Below are 19,465 nucleotides of genomic sequence, written 5' to 3' on the forward strand. Positions count from 1 at the left end.
CACGTTTATTGGCCTATAGACAGCATCTCAGTTAGTCTTGAGAATAATCGATGGTGGAAACATTTTTGCTGAGCAGAAGCATTCCATAACTATAAATGCAATCTATGGTTGTCACTTCAATTTTGGCCCAAATGGTAACTTCTGAGATCTACTGGTCAGACAATTGCTTTATCAGTTTGATTTTCCTGACACCACCACTTTCTGAAATTTCCTGTTCATTCACCTGTTAATTTGTTTATTGCCCATCTTCTAGCTCTACTTTTATGAGAACAGGGATCTTGTAAGTCTTGCTACCACTGTCTAGCAGATGCTGGAGTTTCTCAGGACACATGAGCTCAAATTATACCAAGAGACAAAGTGAGTCCGAGTGGAGGTAACAAACCTAGTGGTTGTGATCGCAGCTTGGAGACTGGTAGCATTTGCAGTATGGCTGACCAACTGACTGAAGAACAGATTGCAGAGTTTGAAGAAAGTTTGTCACTATTTGACAATGATGGTGATGAAACTATAACAACAAAGGAATTAGGAACTGTAATGCAGTCTCTTGGGTAGAATCCCACAGAAGCAGAATTACAGGGCATGATTAATGAAGTAGATGCTGATGGTAATGGCACAATTGACTTCCCAGAATTTTGGACGATGATGGCAAGAAAAATGAAAGACACAAATACTGAAGAAATTAGAGAAACATTCCGTGTTTGATAAGGATGACAGTGGCTATATAGTGCAGTAGAACTTCACAACATGACAAAAAACCGAGAAGAAGAAGCAGCAGAAGAAGAAGATGAACAAATCAGCAACGAAGAAAATAATGATGATGATCAACAAAAAAACAAACAAGAGGTAGGAAGAACAACAACAAAAAAAAGAAAACACACAAAAGAAGGTGATTTCGTGTACAAAATTGTTTGCCTTTTCTTTCTAACTTATCTGTAAAAGGTTTCTGGTCAAAAGAATATGCATGTATATTAGGACTTCATTCCTCTTAGGTTTTCTTCTTTTATCTTACAGTCATTGTCCTGAAACCTTATTTTAGAAAGTTGATCAAGTAACACTTTGCATGTGGCTTACTCTGGATATATTTATAAACCCTTGTGCCCATCTAAACTTAGATGGAGTTGGTCAAATGAGGGAACATCTGGGTTATGCCTTTTTATAAGTAGTTTTATGAACTGTCAGCATGTTGTTGTTGAAGTGTTGAGTTGTTACTCTGCATGGACTTTGGACAGTCAACAATATGTACTTACAGTTGTCCTACTGAAAAACAGGTGTATCCAGGTACTCGTACACTACTTTTTTATACTGCTATTCCTGTACCAGAAATACTTGCTTTTTAAACTTTGTTTAGCCACTTAGAGAAAATCTGCTTAAGACACAATTTGCCTCAAATCCATTCCAAGTTGCATGTTTGTTTACCAATTAAAGAAATTACAATTTACCCCCCCAAAAAATGTCAATCACTGGAGGCACTTGCATGCACATTCACCCACACTTCAGATGTTAGTGGCCCACAGGTTGACTTCTGACTTATGGCAATCCCATGTACGGAATGAACCACTGCCTAGTTCTGTGTCACTTATCATACCTTTGTGATCCATGGAGTTTTCATCTGCAGATTTTCAATATCCCTAGTCCATCTTATTCTGGAAGATCCACTGAAACCTGTTCATTATTGTTAAGTGACACAAGTCAGTTCTGATTCATATTGAGTATTGGGTTTCCAAGGAGCAGATGGTAGCTTTGACCTGCTCATCTTGTGATTAGCAGTCCAGTGCTTATCCTACAGCATCACACCAGGGCTCTGCTCAGCATCATAGCAACAAACAAGCTTCCAATGACATATGGGTGGTGGCTGAACATGAGAAGCATTGGCTGGGAATCAAACTAGGTATCCTAGTTTGGAAGGTGGGCATTCTACCACTGACCCGGGACTGCAGAATTGTTATTAAACTAGCAATGGAATGTTTGGTTAAGAACGTAATATATATTGCAGTAAAAAATCACTTATTAAGTGCTGTGGAGTCCGTTCTAACTCATAGCAACCCTGTATAGGGTTTCCAAGGAGTATCTGGTAGATTTGAACCACTAATCTTGTCATTAGCAGCTCAGTGCTTATCCTGCAGTGCCACACCAAGACTCCTAAAAAATCATTTAGCCTTATTCAAATTGAAGAGCTTGGATGGAAATAAAATTTAATTGGAGGGGGGAGTGTTAATAATCAAAAACCTACCCCCCCAAAAAAAAAACTACCCATAAAAGATAAAAATTTATTCCCACAACTTTGTATCAGTTTAAAATAATCAGAAGCAACAGTTTTAAACATGTAATTTATTTGTATGTACTTTGTTTAAATCCATTGTTCAAAAATGTTCAAAAGGCACTTTAAAAAACGTATTTAAAAATACATTTTCTGACTTACGGTGATCACTTAAAATAAGCAAGTCACCAGACATATTTTAAACCCATTCATGACACAATTATATAATTTTAAATTCCAAAACACAAACATTCACTGTGTAATAGAACACACTGCTTAGCAGTAAGATTAGTTTCCCTCTAATAATATACTTCACATGGGTTATAAGTTTGCAGGGCCCTGAAAAGTTATTGAAAATTGACTAATATAAACTGAATACTAGTAAGGGAGTTGAAACAACATAATTCAATTCTAAGCAGGTTTCAGAGTTAGTTTCTCTAAAGAGAATTTGTATGTTTCTTATTCCAATCTGTGCTAAAATGTTTATTTCAACTCTGCTATATAAATGTAAGTAATTCTTTAATCAATAGAGGTTACTTTTGCCTAAAATAAACCACAGGTTGTCACTGCTGTCAGATCTATTATTAAAGAATCGAGAAATGAGGCCAAAAAAAAAATTTTTTTTTGACAAAGGAACATGGAGAAGGTATGACATAAATTTTTAATAGTTGTAGATCTGTAATCAACACTAATGTTTAATTAAAAAGCTGAAAATTATAGATTTTTAAGTTAGGCAAGTATTCTGAATTCTTAGACTTTTACTTTCAATCCATAGGGAAACCTAAAGTTAGAAGTTATAAAATTATCAGTAATATAAATTCTAATCACTAATAACAGCCAAATTAACCTTGTGAAGGCATTGATAACCAGAAGATGTACGTTAGTTATAAAAGAAAGGAAATAAACACAAAGAAACAGAAATTGTCAAAAATGGAATAAATAATATAATGAACTGAAAATTCAAATGAAGTATTAAAAGCTAGCTAAGAGAAAACCTAATCAATTGAGGGAATCTTTCAAGTACAACTGTGCCTCAATCTGGTATCAGTATATTTTGATAGGCTCAAGGAAGTGAAAAACAAATAATCAAGAAGCAATTATGAAAATACCCAGTCAGTAAATGTAATGCTCAAATCCAATGATCGTATTAGATTGATTACTGATATAGTTTTGAATCTTTCTGAACCTCCAGAAATGTAAGGTATTTGAACAGAAATAATTAACTCAGGGCAAAGACCTGTTTTTTATCTATTAACTTTACACTAGAAAACACAAGCATACTGTTACTAGGAACTGTAAGACAGCAGAAGCCTTGTCTTGAGACCACACTAAAAATCACTTGTCTAACTTTTAAATACCTTCATCTAAAAGATGATGAAAAATTGGATTTTCTGTGCTCTACCACAGAGTTGGAGAAGGTTTTGGTTTATTAGGTCACCCAGGACAATCAAGTGATTCTTGAAAGTGATTAAGTTCTCATTCATAGTATGAATTTAGCTGAAAAATATCCTGAATACTACAGAAAAGCATTTTGCTACTCCTAAATTTCTTACTGATGACTTTTTGGTGACACCCATTTATGTATGCTCTTAATTAACATGTATGTACTTAGTTTTTAAAGAACCTTGCTTGCCCCGATGTGAAATTAAACGTTATTACAGATCATACTGTTCTCCTGGAGAAGGGAAAGAACTGCCAAAACGAATGATTTACTGATTCTTTATCGAGGCCTTTTACATTTAATACGTTATCTTCAGCTATACTGGTTTAAAATATATTTAATCTTTGAAAAATACCTGATTTTTTGAGCAGCAATCTTGTGTTCCAAAGCCTATTTGCATCAGAATTCCCTAGGTTCTAGACAAGGGTTCTCACACTGTAGCATTAATAAACTCACTAGGAGGGATCAGTTAAACACCAATTTCTATGCTTCCTCAACCCTAAAGTTTCTGATTCAGTAGGTACAGGGTGAGACCTGAGAAGGTGCATTTCCAAAAAATTCCCAGATGATGCTGTTGATGCTTACTGGGACCACACTTTGAGAACCACTGTCCTAGAGTAAATGGTAAGAATGCAGAGTCCTGGGCCTCATGCTGGATTCAGAATTTTTAGAATTAGGGTTTTGAGATCTAAATTTTAACCAACTTCCAGGCAAAAGTATTGGGAACCACAATTTGAGAACTACTATGAAATTTGGCTGGTTAATATGACTGCTACTGACCAACAGGTTGGAAATAGTACTAAATGACTAACCTAAACCTGGCATGACGCAAATAACTCACCAAGCTATGCGTCATTTACTAGTTTTGTGACAATGGAAAAGTGACCTAAATTCTCTGAACCTCAGTCTCCTCACCTCTAACATGGGCATACTACTCAATTTATGAGGACTACTGCTAATGTAGACAGAGTAAGCACACTGCCTCACAAACAGTAGGCAATAAACACTAGCTTTCACATCTCATTTTAAGAATAATTCCCTTCAGTATTTTACCGAAGTAGACTTTTCATTCGTTTAAATGGAATACTTACACTCCAATGTAATAGAATTAAAAAACAAACAACTTTATTCCTTATTCTGGGCAGATGGCATTCAATTTAGTCATTTAACTCTCATAAAATTCCTGAGGTAGGTATTATTATTATCCTATATTTATAAGTGAGAAAATTAAGGTCCAAGGAGATTAAGGAAATTGTTCAAGGTTAGAAAGTGACAGAGCAGAAGTAAAACCCAGGCAGCAGTCTGACTCTTAATCAGGAATCATCACAATGTTAATTTAATTTTCTATGAGCAAATTTTAAGGTCTCTGGATGTTTGCCATAAACCATTTATAATTCTAGTTTGGAAAAATTGCATATGTGGACAGCAAATAACCTTGTGTACACAGTTGTTCAAAGAATGAAACGGAATCTCTTGATATTTTGCCAGATAATACCATTATGTAAAGAATAAACAAAAATTAAATAAGTAAGCATTGGTCAGTGTTTTCACTATGTGAAGAAAGTAATCATTTAGCTACTAAAATGAACATTCTCTCAAAAATACCACTGACAAAGGTCATGGCTTTGACAAGTTTTGGTTCAATAAATACAAATCATCCAACTAAGCCACAGAGTAAGTGAGGTGACAGACATGTGAAATCAGCATAATGGAACAGAAATCATTTCTAACACTAAAGATCATCTTACAGAAAGTAAAATATTCTGTTATGGTACGTACATATACTATTGCTAGTCAATGAAGATTACAAATTTTCTTTCCTTCTAGAAACTCCTAAAACCGAGATTACTGAAAATGGAGTGAAACATTTGTGAATGTGTTTTGAAGACAGTCTTGAATGTGTATTCTATTTTTTTTTATAATTATTTATCCCTTGGCAAAACTGAATAATTACAAAACAGTGAAAGTCAGCATGGAACTTCAGATTATTCATACATTGAGTATATGACCTTTTATACCTGACATCTTGGTTTGTTTACAAAGCCATCATTTTCTAATGTTATCCATTCACTCTGGTCAAAATCTTGCGTTCAAACTATTTTTCAGTAACATTCACAGCCACTTCAGAGCCCCAAAATAAAGAATTTTTAAAAACGGTTTTAAACAAGTTATGAAAGGCACAAACACGTTCTCATCTCTCAAAAGGATAAGGATGAACGGAACTATAATTATGTAGTTAAGTTTCAAATAATCAATAAAAATGGTATTTTTTTTATTCCTGAGGGTGGCACTGATACAAGAGCATCCCCAAATAATAAGTGAATTTACTATTAGCTACCCATAACTAACAATGGGTACACTGGGGACAAAACACTTTCAAATACATGTTTACAGAGTGTTGTTAATGTTTTAAGTAAATAAATATTAACAGGGGAGAATGGTATTCAAGAGTGGTTAAACATATTTAGAAAAGAGACAACAGAGACTTGGTGAATACTACTCAACCTAGTAAAAGATTGACCACTAATTAGAACCAAGCACATAATATAGTCAAGGCCCATGATAATTTTAAAATGTGATTTTATTAATGCACTTTAGGACAAGTGCTATTCTTACTCATCTTTTTTTCTGAGAAAAATACTGCCAATTTTAAATAACTACAGCAAGCTTCATTAGACTGAAATTGTTTGTGGGTGTATGTGTTTTGGGGAAGGGGGCAGAGAGGAGTTGGTTCATTTATGTCATACTGCAAAATACAAACTCATTATCTTGAGTTTACATATAACACTGAGTCACAATATTTCCTTTAAAAATGTTCTTTAAGGCAGATCTGTTTAACATCATATGTGTTACTAAGATGTTGCTATGTAGTTTTAGCAAATTTAACTGCTTCTGTTTTTTCCCCTCAGTGACAATAATACACATGGTCATGAATAGGCCATACAATCTCTTCTCTAAGCTGGCCACCATTTAAAAAACACAAGCTCTTCATATATATATAATATATATATACGTATATAATTACTGTATCAAAAACACATTTTAACACACTTCACAGCTCGTTTAAAGCTTCAGGTTACAGTCATCCATATGAAAAGAATATGCAATGTTCACTGGGATTCCAGTGTTCTGTATCTGAAATGTGGAAGTCCTTCTTCAGTGCAGTGTTAGATATTATAACTCTGTTCATCTTTTTCTTTCAAGGGTTTCCTAAGTTTACTTTTGGATCTTCATTTTTGTATGCTTCACTTATTTCCTTTAATATATTTTCAGATAAGGCAGGTTGATATCTGTATAAATAACCATATGGACGAAGATGATAAATGAGGTATTCTAATTCATACATAGTTGTAGGATCAACATAGTGAAAAGAAACTGCAAGATCAGAACAGCAACCAGGACCCTAAAGAATAATGGAAACAAGTCATTATTAGTACACAATTCATTGTTAACACACAATATTCATATAACAGTACAGAAAGTATTACTTTTAAAATAGTCCAAATATTAAAACTGGTAAGGTAAAGCAAAGGCATCTAACTGATTAGACTTGTGGAAGAAACCAAGAGTTCTTAGAAGTCCTAATGATTTGTAACCACACACAAAATTGCCAATGTTATCTCTAGTCAAAATAAAATTCCTCATACTGTTTAGTGTTTCCGCAGAAAAGAATTCTTAATACTTTATATGAAAGGGCAGCTATTTTACAAAGGATAAGGTACTGTTTTATCAAGTTCTGCTTTCGCTTTATAATTTTCTTTTTTTGTTTGACCCAGCCTAAGAAAAACTGCAGGAACCTTCGATGATGGTAGATTTTCCCAAGATGTCTGCAACCTAATACTTTACCTATAACAATAACTACTGAACAATGGTTAAGAGAGGGAAGCTCTGCAGTCAGATTGATTTGAATCACAATTTTGCCTACTAGAGTATGAAACCGTAATATCAAGTTACTTGAGTCTCTATTTCTATCAATTTCCCCACCTGCAGGAGGATGGTTACTTAGGAGAGAAAATGTATGCAAACAGCCCGGGGTCAAGCTTTCTGTCAATGGTAGCTGTGACTGACAGGGAGTCCTGGTGGCACTGCAGGACAAGCACTCGGCCATAAGGTCGGTTTGAACCACAAAGTCGGCAGTTCAAACTCACCAGCCGTTCCTCGGAAAGCCTACGCAGGGTGGCTACGAGTAGGAATCCACCTGACAGCATTTAACTACAATCATATTCAGGTGGATTTCAGCTGATCAGGTCAGATTTGTCTTAAAAAGGGGTCCCTGGGTGGTACAGATAGTTAAGTGCTTTATTATTTGACAAAAAGAGTGGCTCAGAAGACAGGTCTGGCAATAGGCTTCCAAAAGGTCATAAACTTAAAAATCCTATGGAGCAATTCTACTCTGCACACATGGGGACACTGTGGGCAGCAACTAACAGTAACATAATTCTTAAAGACTTTAAATAGGGTTGACATAAGAAAAGGTTTAAAACAAAACAACATCCAAAAAAAAAAAAGATAGACAGTATAGTTAGATTGGTCCTAAAGTTAATTATGCAGTCAGAAGGTGACTCTAGGGCTCAGGCTAGTATTTGGAGAATATTTCACCCAACAAAATTTCAGGCTCTAATGCCTTTCCAAGGACTGAGGAAGGGAATCTGGAAAGTTCCCCGAGATTTATGTTGACCTATTTAATAATTAATGTTTGGAAGTACATAGCTTATCATGCACCAAAAATTATCAAGAAATTGTCCATTGTACTTTCTTTGCCTTCCCTGTGGTTCTTTCACTTGCAACAAACAATGAATATCTGAAAAGCTTAGACAAATTTTAAGAAAATTAGCTGACGCCTACTTCTTACACTTTTGTTGTTTGCTTAGTGTCACTGAGTTGGTGCCAACTCATAACGACACTGTAAAGGGTTTCCAAGGAGTAGCTGGTGGGTTTGAACCGATAACCTCAAAGTTAGCAATACAGAACTTATCCTACAGTGCCACAGCAGGACTGCTCTTGCACCTCTGTTGTTAAGTGCCATCATGTCAGTTCTGACCCATGGTGAACCTGTACAGGGTTTCCAAGGGGCGGCTGCTGAGCTGTGCCACTCACTGGCTTTGAAGCAGTTCAGACTGACTTTGCAGTCCGGCGCAGTAAAAACACCACACCAGGCCTCCTCTTACACCTTTGAGGGAATATTATTAAAGCAGAAACAAAATGAAAAGTAAATAGATTATTCAATTTGTGATCATCTAACCCAACTTTGTTCGATAGATCGAAGCCAAATACAGCTTTAAACTTTCTAGCATCCACATGAAAAAAGTTAATAGGTGAAATTATTTTAGTACATTTATTTAACCTAATATATCCATAATATTGCTTCAGTGTGCAATCAGTATTTTAATAATATCATTTTTATTTGTGTTCTTTGAAATCAGTTGTGCATTTTATACATACCCCACCCACTCATGTCATTAAAAGTTGATTCCAGAAAGTCTCATGCTTCTTCTGTGGAGCAGCTGGTGGGTTTAAGCTATACACAAGTTACCTGCTTCCAAATACAATGGCAGAACAGGCAAAAAGCAGATATTAGCACCTTGTGGTTATAGCAGCCCAATCTTACCCCACATCACCATCAGGCTCCTTTTTATACATATGTTGTTGTTAAGTGCCATCAAGTTGATTCTGATCCATAGCAACCCTGTATAGGGTTTCCAAGAAGCAGCTGGTGAGCTTGAACCACCGACCTTGCAGTTCAAGTGACTTTGCAGCCTGACGCATTAGCCCATAGCACCACACCATACATATGGCGCATCTTAATTTGGTCTGATTACATTTCAAATGCTAAGAACCACGTGTGGCAGTTGCTATTATACTTGACAATGCATATGAAACTATAGGACTAGAGCAGGTACAGTTCATGTGTAATTGCAGAGCCTCTCTTAAAGCAATTTGTGTAGGACTGTGACATAATATTCCTGGTAACAATTAATGTATTAATTATGCTACATTTTACCAGGATCATTAGTAACCATTATAGCAATTGCGGGGTCATGGTGTGGTGCTGTAGGACAAACCACTGGACCACAAAGTCAATTTGAACTACAAGGTCAGCAGTTCAAATACACCAGCTGTTACTCGGAAACCCTATACAGGGTCGCTATGGGTCGGAATTGACTAGATGGCACTTAACAACAAACAACAACAAAGGAGCGTAGTGGTTACAAATCAGGCTGTGAACTGCAAGGTCAGCAATTTGAAACTACCAGCTGTTCCTCAGGAGACAGATGAGGCTTTCTGCTCCTGTAAAGATTTCCAGCCTCGGAAACCCTATACAGGGTCGCTATGAGTCGGAACCAACTCCACAGCACATAACAACAAGATAATTAAGAAAACTGCAAAACTTCATTGTTGTTGTTAGGTGCCATCTAGTTGGTTGCAACTCCCAGTGACCCTAGATATAACAAAATGAAGCACTGCTTTAACCTGTAGCCTCCTCAAAATTACTGCTGTTTGAGTCCATTGTTGCAGCCATCTGTACCAATGGACTCAAAGAGCCATGTGTCAAACCATCTCATTGACGGTCTTCCTCTCTTTCTCTGATCCTCTATTTTACCAAGCATGATGTCCTTTTCTAAGGGCTGGTACCCCCCGACAACAAGATTAAAGTATAAGAGACAGGTTTTGCCACTCTTGCTTCTAAGGAGCATTCTAGTTCTACTTCTTCCAAGACAGATTTGTTTATTCTTCTAGCAGTCCATGCTACAATCAATATTCTTTGCCAACATAATTCAAAGGCATCAATTCTTCAATTTTCCTTATTACTTGTCTAACTTTTGTATGCATCTAAGGTGATTAAAAATACCATGGCTTGGATCAAGTGCACCTGAGTTCTCAAGGTGATATCTTTGCTTTGTAGCACTTACTAACAGACATAAAAGAATATAAAGTCCTGAGGCAAAGTCATTGTACCTGAATTAAAGAGTTTATGGGCAAGGGTAAAGACATGAGAGTTGCCAAGACAATTCTGAAGGGGAATAGTGTGGAGTGGGGTAGGGGACACATACTCTTAGATAAATAATTTTAAAAGATTGTAATACCACAAAGTTCAAAACGATGTGATGCTGAGTCAGAACAACTCCAACAACTCAAAAGAAGTCCCAGAATGCAATTCCTACTAGATGGGGAATGAAGAGTCATCTCTGAGTGGTGCAAACAATTAATGTGCTCTGCTGCTAACTGAAAGGTACAGACTGAGTCCACCCACAGGTGCCTGAAAAGAAAGGTCTGGAAATCTACTTCTAAAAAATCAGTCATTGAAAGCACCCTGAAGCACAGTTCTACTGAGATCCAGAAGGGGTTGCCATGAGTTAGAACTAACTCCACAGCAACTGGATGGTTGTTTATAGTATGATAAAGGTATCATTTCAAATCAGTCATAAACGGTACTGAAAAAACTAGCTGACGATTTAAAAAATCAGGACTCTCTACCTGAACCAAATGCCAATTCATTTTAGATGGATTCTAGCTAATGCAAAAAAAAAACCTGAAACAAAGAAATCACAGAATGGCAACTAAAAATGACTTCAGGCATTGCTAAATGTCCCCCAAAGGGTAAGAGTCAAAATTGCCTCCAGTAGAGAAGCACTGTTCTAAGGCAATAATTTGAAAGCACTAGCTAGTAAAGAAGAGAACAGTAGTGTTGTGCTATCAAGTGTACTACTTAGAATCTTTGCTGTTGCTCATAAGTGCCTTCGATCGGTTCCAACTCATAGCGATGCTATACAGGGTTTTTGAGGAGCAGCTTGTGAGTTTGATCTGCCAACCCTGTGATTCAAATCATCATATTCATACACTGGACACTACACAGTAGTTTAAATTCATGAAGCAGACACATGCAGTGTCATGTCAAAAAGTTCAAGGAAAAATTCCATTATCTTTCAATTCAATTTTTTCATGATTGTTTGAAGCTTCCTTGTATGTTACCACTGGCAAACCTCATTCTGTAAAAAAGGCAAATTACAGTTAAGATACATAGAATTCTATTTACTTAAAGTTTAAAAACCTGCAAAATAATACAAAATACTGTTTATGTATACGTAAGGTGGTAGCGAAAAAAAGAGAAAGACATGGATTCTAACAAAAATTACTAAATGATAATGGCTAATTTTGGACAGGTGGTAAGGGGACACAGACCTCAATTACATTTTTTTTTTCTTTCAAAAAAATCCGAGGCAAATGTGGCAAAAGATTAATGTTTGATAAAGTTGGGTGGTGGGCACAGGGCAGAATATTATTCTCCAATGTTTGTCTGTATATCTGAAATATTTCATAAAATAATGTCCTTTATATAAATGTCTGAGGATTATAAGCTAGGGTGTCAAATGAAAACTAAAGTTTATTAAGTGTTTAACATGTGATGGGGTATCTCTGGGTAGTACACATTGTTAATCCACTCAACTGCTAACCAAAAAGGTTGGAGGATCAAGTCCACCTAGAAGTATACTGGAAAAAGGCTTGGCAATCTACTATTGAAAATCCTCTAGAGCAGTTCTACTCTGACATACACAGGGCCGCCTTGAGTTGGAACAGACGTGATAACCTCTGGCTGCTGTGTGATGGGCACTGCACTAAACTCTAATCACACTGAAGGAGATGGCTTTATCATGTCCATATTACAAATGAGGAAACAGGTTCAGAAGTTAAACAAATATTGTCCATCCAAGTATCATTCCATTCAAAGTGGGAGAGCAGGGTTTGAACCTGTCACTCTGAACTTCAAAGTCTTTTCATGCACTGATCTGGATGACTGAAAGACTTTATACCAAGGTCTTCACACAACCTGCCCTCAATCCTCACTCAGGATGCTGCTCAAAAGTCATCCCTTAGACAAGTCTTTGTTAATCACCCAAACCACATCATCCCACTATTGGTCACTTTCCATCCACTTCCTTGGCTTCATTTTTCTTCAGGGCATTCAATATTACCTAAAATCATATGGTATCTTGACTGGTCTGCCCATGTCTTTTATGTCTCCTCAACAAGAAGACCAGTCCAAGAGAACTAGAACTTGGCTTTATTTGCTATTATATTCTCAGTGCCCTGCATGCAGCATTACCTACAGATATTCGTTTTTATCGATTTTTCTATATTGTCACTCTTTATCGGTACTAAAAAAACATACATATTTTAGGTTAAAAAAAAATAACAAAAGTAAATCAGATTGAATACAGCTATAAAACTTTTAAACTTACCTCTACAGGAGGATAATAGTTATAATTCCAGTACCAAAAGGTTTTGGGTAGATAGCCTTTAATTAAGTGGTGTTCCGGTACAAAGGGATGAAAAGTTTCTTTTCCAGTAGTATCTCGGGAATCTCCTGCTTCTACATTTATAATTTCCATGCATCTCCCCAGTGCTAAGTCTTCAATGGAGGAACTATGAGTACATTTATCCGTTTTAAATGCATCAACAAATCTCTTCAAGGCTTCTTTGCTCAGTACGTATCCTGCTCCTCCACTCATGTAACCCTGCTTTACATAGGGCTTAAATCTTCTCCCAAAGTAAATGGGTCTCTCAGGGTCATATTTTGAGAGAAGCCATCTCAAATTGTCTAGTACAACATATGTATCATCATCTGCTTTCATAAACCAATCAGCATCTTCTAAATAATGCTCATGAACATACTGAAAAGCTTTAATAGTTTTCCAGTATAGCTGGTCTCTGCCTTCTTTAGTTTTTAATCCCACAGCAGGGAAGTCATTATTTTCTTCTGAACTCATAAACAACACTTTATTACAACGTTGGGCCCACGTAGCTTTGACATGTTTGGCCTTTTTCTCTAGATTTTGAGGCCCTGTCATTACCCAGCAGAGAATTTTAACTTTCTGATATAGTTTTTCAGAGATGTCGGTGTTCTCATCTATTAAACAAAATAGTAATTAAAAATATAAATATATACATAGATATGAAAATCACAATATACTCAAGAAAATATTTTCTTAAACAATGTCAAAGCCCTCCCCCCCTTCCATTTACCCATCTATCATCAGTGATTTTGCTGGAAAAAAAGCAAAAGGAAACCTAATATGAGCTGACATTCTGACTTATTGGTTTCATGTCAATCTTATTGGGAGATCACTAGAGCTAACAAGAGTTGTTCCTAGAGCTCACAGTAACACTACTCACTGACCAAACAGTGTTACAAATCTGTTACAAAGGCAGAGTCCCAGGCTCCTCCTCAGACTTCCTGAACCCTATTTTAACAAGTTCTCCTGGTGATTTCTGTGCATCTTACACATTGTCTTAAATAGCCTCTGCTTTTCACATCATACTAACAAGAAAGTTTCAGCTGAGGGAATTTTTCAGTGGCCTTAATGTGCTTCTGAAGGACAGGAGAGATATGTTGCTGGAGTGACAACAGTTAACTATTTCATCATTTTGACAAAAATCAATGAATTTTCTACAAGTTTTAAACATTTTCACAACTACTGCGGTTTTAGGAAGAGTACTTAAGGCAGGATTGAGATTACTTTTGATAGTTATGCACCTCATTCCAAAATGCTAATCCTCCAATCAGACAGAGAACATATGTTCCAAGTGGCATTTCTAAGATTGTCTAAACTCAAAACCAAATCCACTACTGCCTTCACAACAAGAGAAGTATTACTCAAACACCAGTTTACAAAGAAATAAGAAGTGTGTACCAGAAGATAAAACAACATACTAGGGCTTTGAGAACACAGTTAGTACTATAAAAAAACAAAAACAAAACAAAAATACCTTAATTAAACAAATTTAAAGACTTATCTGGGTGCAGACAGACAACAAACAATTCATAGGCTGCTAAACTTAGGACTTATGAAGAGGAAGGGTACTAACAAGACAACAGACCAGTGCATCTCAAACTATCTGTGGTGCAAGGACTGGTTTTTAAATGCTAGTATTGGTGAATTATATTCTGTAAAGTATGGTCAAAATTAATTACTAGAATCAAGCCTAAAATAGAAATGCAAAATTCCATAGTAATTCATCGATTCAGATAAAATTACTCTGTCAGATTAACTTGTTGTTGTTAAGTGCTGTTGAGTCAGTTCCAACTCATAGCGCCCCTGTATAGGGTTTCCGAGGAGCAGCTGGTGGGTCTGAATTGCTGGCCTTGTGGTTTGCAGTCCGGTGCTGATCCACAGCGCCACACTATAAGTCCTCCCAATTTCCATCCTTATTCTGTCTTGGAATGTAACAAACTAGAAATCAGAGTACAGTCTGCAGACCACACTTTGAGTAGCAATGCTCTGGGAAGTATCTTGAGGAAGTATACCCTTAAAATTAAAGTCATACAGTGAATTACAACAGCTCAGACCCATGAAGTATGGAAAACTGAAGGCATAAACTTTTAAAATGTCTATTTAGCTGACTGAAAGAGAGGAAAAAAGAAAAGGTTGGCAGGGCATGAAAATATTTTCAGGTCCCTCTGAATATGAAAAAGTCACAATCCAAAAACACAAAAGTAGACAAATCACCATTTTCAGAGAATATTCACAGCCCAGATATGTTTGAGGAATACATTCTAGCTATATAGATATAACCAACCCTGGATTAAGAGGGAAAATAGTGGTTGTAGGAACCCCCAATATGTTTTATTTAGAACAGGAAAGATTTCCTTTCTTCCCACGCCTAGGACCTGGGAGAAAACTCACTCTCTCATTCTTTCAATTATTCAATCATTACTTATTTGTACCAGGTATATTCTGGCATTGAAGTGGAAAGGATGAATAAAATACATTTCCAGCCACAAAAGAATTCAGTCTAGTGAGAGAGCTTGCCATGTAAACCAATAATTGCTAAACATTCAGCTATGCCATATAGTAGAAGGATAAATCTTGGATCAATGTGCTGAGGACAAAGGAAGCAATTGAATGAGGCTTGGGCAGAAAGAGAAGGGAGAGACCAGGGGGTACTAGGAAAAAAGAAGAGATGAACGAAAAAGTAGACACCTCTGAGAAGAACAGAAGGCATGGTGAGGTTTGGCTGAGTACTGATATATGGGTATAACTGCAGGCCTTAACTAAGGGAAATGCAGTTTGGAGTTATAGCACAGACAGACTTGAAATAATAAAAAAGCAGAACTGTTAGAATTTAGCGATAAAGGGGACTGGCTGGTTAAAGTGAAGCTTGGAGAAAACCAGCCTTTAAGAGACACAAAGAGGATTCAACTGAGAAAGCTTGATTAGATATAGGAGGCCAAGGAAAGTGAAGTCATTATAACACATCCTCAGCTTTCTACTTTCCGAGTTCATTATGCCTTTCAAAAGGATCAAAGATTGGTCACATTAGCTACTGATTTTATATATATCTTGAGCGTCTCTAAGAAAACAGGACTAAGCCAAAACTAAAACAGAAACAAGACAATAGCCAAAATCACAGACACAGATATAAACCATGAAAAACAAACTGGACTAAAGAACAGTCCTCAGAGATGAATCTATTCTCAAAGTAAGAACTTTTTCCAGATTACAGTTCCTGAACTGTTTCTACTTAAAAATAACTTTAAAATGAATGTCTTATACCCTAGGTAAATCTAAGTTTTAGCAATTTCCTTCTGAGGCAAACCAAAAATTACTGTAATTTAATATCTAGACTAGAAGCTTAATCTCATCAACAGATAAAGACAAGTATATTATCAAATTGAGATAACTTTATTTCAAATTCTCCTAATACTTTCATAGATTAAATTACTGCTTATGTTTATTCTTGAGTAAAGTAACTCATACCTGTATGTTGGCTGGCATCTGCATTAAAGTCCATCTGCCCTTTTAGATGATTATGTCCAGTATCATCGGAATGCCTAGCATGGGGATCATTGTGCAGAATATTCGGCTGGGTGTCACCCTGTTCACCCAACAAAATACTAAATAGCTGAGAACATAAAAAAAATCCGATTGCGGACCCACAGAGGAATGTTAAAAAATTCAGCCAAGATTTAGAGGCCATTTCCCGAAAGTGTATTTCTACAAGAAAAAAAGAAAAAAGTGGGATAATATAAAATAAAAAAGCAATATACATAGTAAATGTAGTAACTTTTAGTTATAACCAACTGCAGACAGGTTGATTCCTACTCATGGTTACTCCATGTGTCCTAGAATAGAACTGTGTTCCACAGGGTTTTCAATGACTGATATTTTGGAAGTTGATTCAGGTCTTTTTTCTGCAGTGCCTCTGGGTGGACTTAAACCTCTAGCCACCTTTCAGTTAATAGCTGAGGTATCATTTGCACCATCCAGGGACCTTTCAGTCATACTGGTAGTTAATTCCTTCCATACAGGGAAATGTTTAAGACAGCACTTAACTTTTGATTCTTTCCAGAATACGCAAAGTTTCAGACTTATATACACAAATATATATTAAATATTTCCACCTGGATCAGAAAACAAAAACAAAAAACCCTGCTACTATCGAATGAATTCCAAATCATAGCTACTCTAGAGGATAGAGCAGAAATGTTCCATAGGGTTTCAAAGGCTGTAAATCTTTATGGACGCAAACTACCACATCTGTCTGCTACAGAGCTGCTGGTGGGTTCGAACTGCATCCTTTTGGTTAGCAGGTAAGTGCTTACCCATTATACCACCAGGGCACCTTACCTGAAAAATACAAAAAACCCAAATCAAACCCATTATCATCTAAGTGGACCATACCCACCCACTGTCAGAGTGGATTCTGACTCACAGCCACCCTCCAGGACGGAGTAGAACTGCCCATGGGATTTCCTAGGCTGTCAATTTTGATGGAAACAGACTGCACATCTTTCTCCCTTGGAGCAGTTGGTGGGGTCTAACTATGAGGCTTGAGGCTAGCAGCAAGCACATCACCACTAGGGATCCATTCTCTTCTCTCCATTTCTACAACTTGTCTTACTTCAGACCCTTCTCTTGTCCCTAGGCTACTGCAATATATAACCAGTATCCCTGACTCTAAGTGCTGTCTCCTCTCAACTCATTCCCATTCTGTCACCAAATGACCTATCTAAAATTAAAAGTTGACTATAAATCCCTCCATGGGTCCCTATGCCTACAAGATAAAACTGAAGCATCTTTAATTAACATGATATATAGTAGAGAGGCTCTCCTTGATTTGGACTGGCTCCAGGTTCTAGCCTCATCTTTTGTTACTCCATGTCTAATCATTTATGCTTCAGCAATCTTAAACTATCTATATAGTTCCTTGAACATTCCAAGGCAGTTGGTTCCTCTATTTATACTCTCTTCCTTCACCATCTATGCCCCCCAACCTTCGTAGATCCCCTTAAGCTAGGGCTTTCATTCTAGGTACTATTGACATTTTAAGCCAGGTTGTTTTTTGTTGTGGGAACCATGCTGTGCTAATGATTGTTAGATGTTTAGCAGCATCCCCAGCCTGTACTCACTAAATGCAAGTAGCACTATGACTCCCCAGTTGTGGCAACCAAAAAAGTCTCCAAACCAACACCCCAGTGCGAGCAAGTTGATTCTGACTCACAGTGACACTCAAGTCAGGATAGAACTGCCCCATAAGTTTCCCAAGTCTATAATCATTACAGAAGCAGACTGCCACATCTGTCTCCTGTTGTTTTGAATCACCAACCTTTTATTTAGCAGCTGAGCATTTAACCCACTGGGCTACCCAAGGGCAATGTTCCCATAGGGCCAAGTCAGCCTGGGTGAGAACCACTCCATAAACCTGTTAAAACTAATTTATAAAATATAGAAGATTTCATAAAGACTAGTTGTAACTCTAGTTACCTCTGTGGAGAGAAACTGAGTGAAAATAATGGGAAGAAAAAATAAAAGATTGACTTCTTCAGTATATTTTGACAAGTACCAAAATAATCCTTCCTTTTAAAACTTAGATCCTATGAATCATTTGCTCAAAACCCTCTAGGGTCTTCCTGTCTACTTAGGCAGAAATCCAAAGCCTTAAGATGATTTTCACAGAATCTGTCTCCCTAACCCCAACTCCTTTTGTTCTGATTTCTGCTTCTAGCATCCAATATATGGTAGCTCAAAGACGAATGAAAAGCAGCAATCTCACAGAATAAAACCTAATGCTATCTTCTCCAATTGCTGTGTTCCAGTTCAGGGCCCTGTGCTGTTCTCTCTTGGGAACACATCTTATAACCAGATAGTCACAAACAAGGCTCATTCTCCAACTCCTTCAGGTCTCTACTTCTCAGAGGGTCTCTCCATATAGCTCCTATCAACATTTAATATAAAGTGTACTTACTCATCTTGCTTATTGTCTCTCTTCTCAATCTTGATCAGTGTTTCTCAGACCTGAGTATACATCAGTATCGCCTGGAAGGCTTGTTAAAACCATTTCCAGAGCAAGAAAACTGCATCCTAGTGTGGATTGATAATTACAAGGTCAGCTGTTCAAACCCACTAGCCACTCCTTAGAAACACTACACAGGGTTGCTACACGCAGGAGCTGACTTGACAGCATTTAACAGGTGATGCTGAGATTGTGTATCCAAAGGTTCCATTTTGAGAACCAGTGCTGAAGAATGTAAACTCCACGTGCACAGCCATGTCTATCCATTTGTTCTCTGCTATATCGCTAATCTGCTGCACAAGACCTTTTTAAAGTGTTGAAGAGTAAATACGTCAGCTTGAGGACTAAGGTGCGCCTGACCCAACCCATGGTATTTTCAATAACCTCATATGCATGGGAAAGCTGGACAGTGAATAAGGAAGACTGCAGAAGAATTGATGCCTTTGAGTTACGGTGTTGGAGGAGAATACTGA

At 37.0% G+C, this 19,465-nt stretch overlaps 1 protein-coding gene across 1 annotated transcript; it reads right to left on the reverse strand.

The window, feature by feature from the left end:
* Positions 1-6,897: 6,897 nt before the first annotated feature.
* On the reverse strand, positions 6,898-16,676 carry C1GALT1 (core 1 synthase, glycoprotein-N-acetylgalactosamine 3-beta-galactosyltransferase, 1). Its single transcript, XM_006834258.1, has 3 exons — positions 16,457-16,676; positions 12,938-13,605; positions 6,898-7,101 (listed from the first exon to the last, which is right to left on the reverse strand). The coding sequence occupies exons 1-3, from the start codon at positions 16,674-16,676 to the stop codon at positions 6,898-6,900; spliced, it is 1,092 nt and encodes a 363-aa protein (XP_006834321.1).
* Between the last annotated feature and the right edge of the window lie 2,789 nt (positions 16,677-19,465).

The sequence above is a fragment of the Chrysochloris asiatica genome, unplaced genomic scaffold (assembly GCF_000296735.1).
Source record: "Chrysochloris asiatica unplaced genomic scaffold, ChrAsi1.0 scaffold00010, whole genome shotgun sequence".
NCBI lineage: Eukaryota > Metazoa > Chordata > Mammalia > Afrosoricida > Chrysochloridae > Chrysochloris > Chrysochloris asiatica.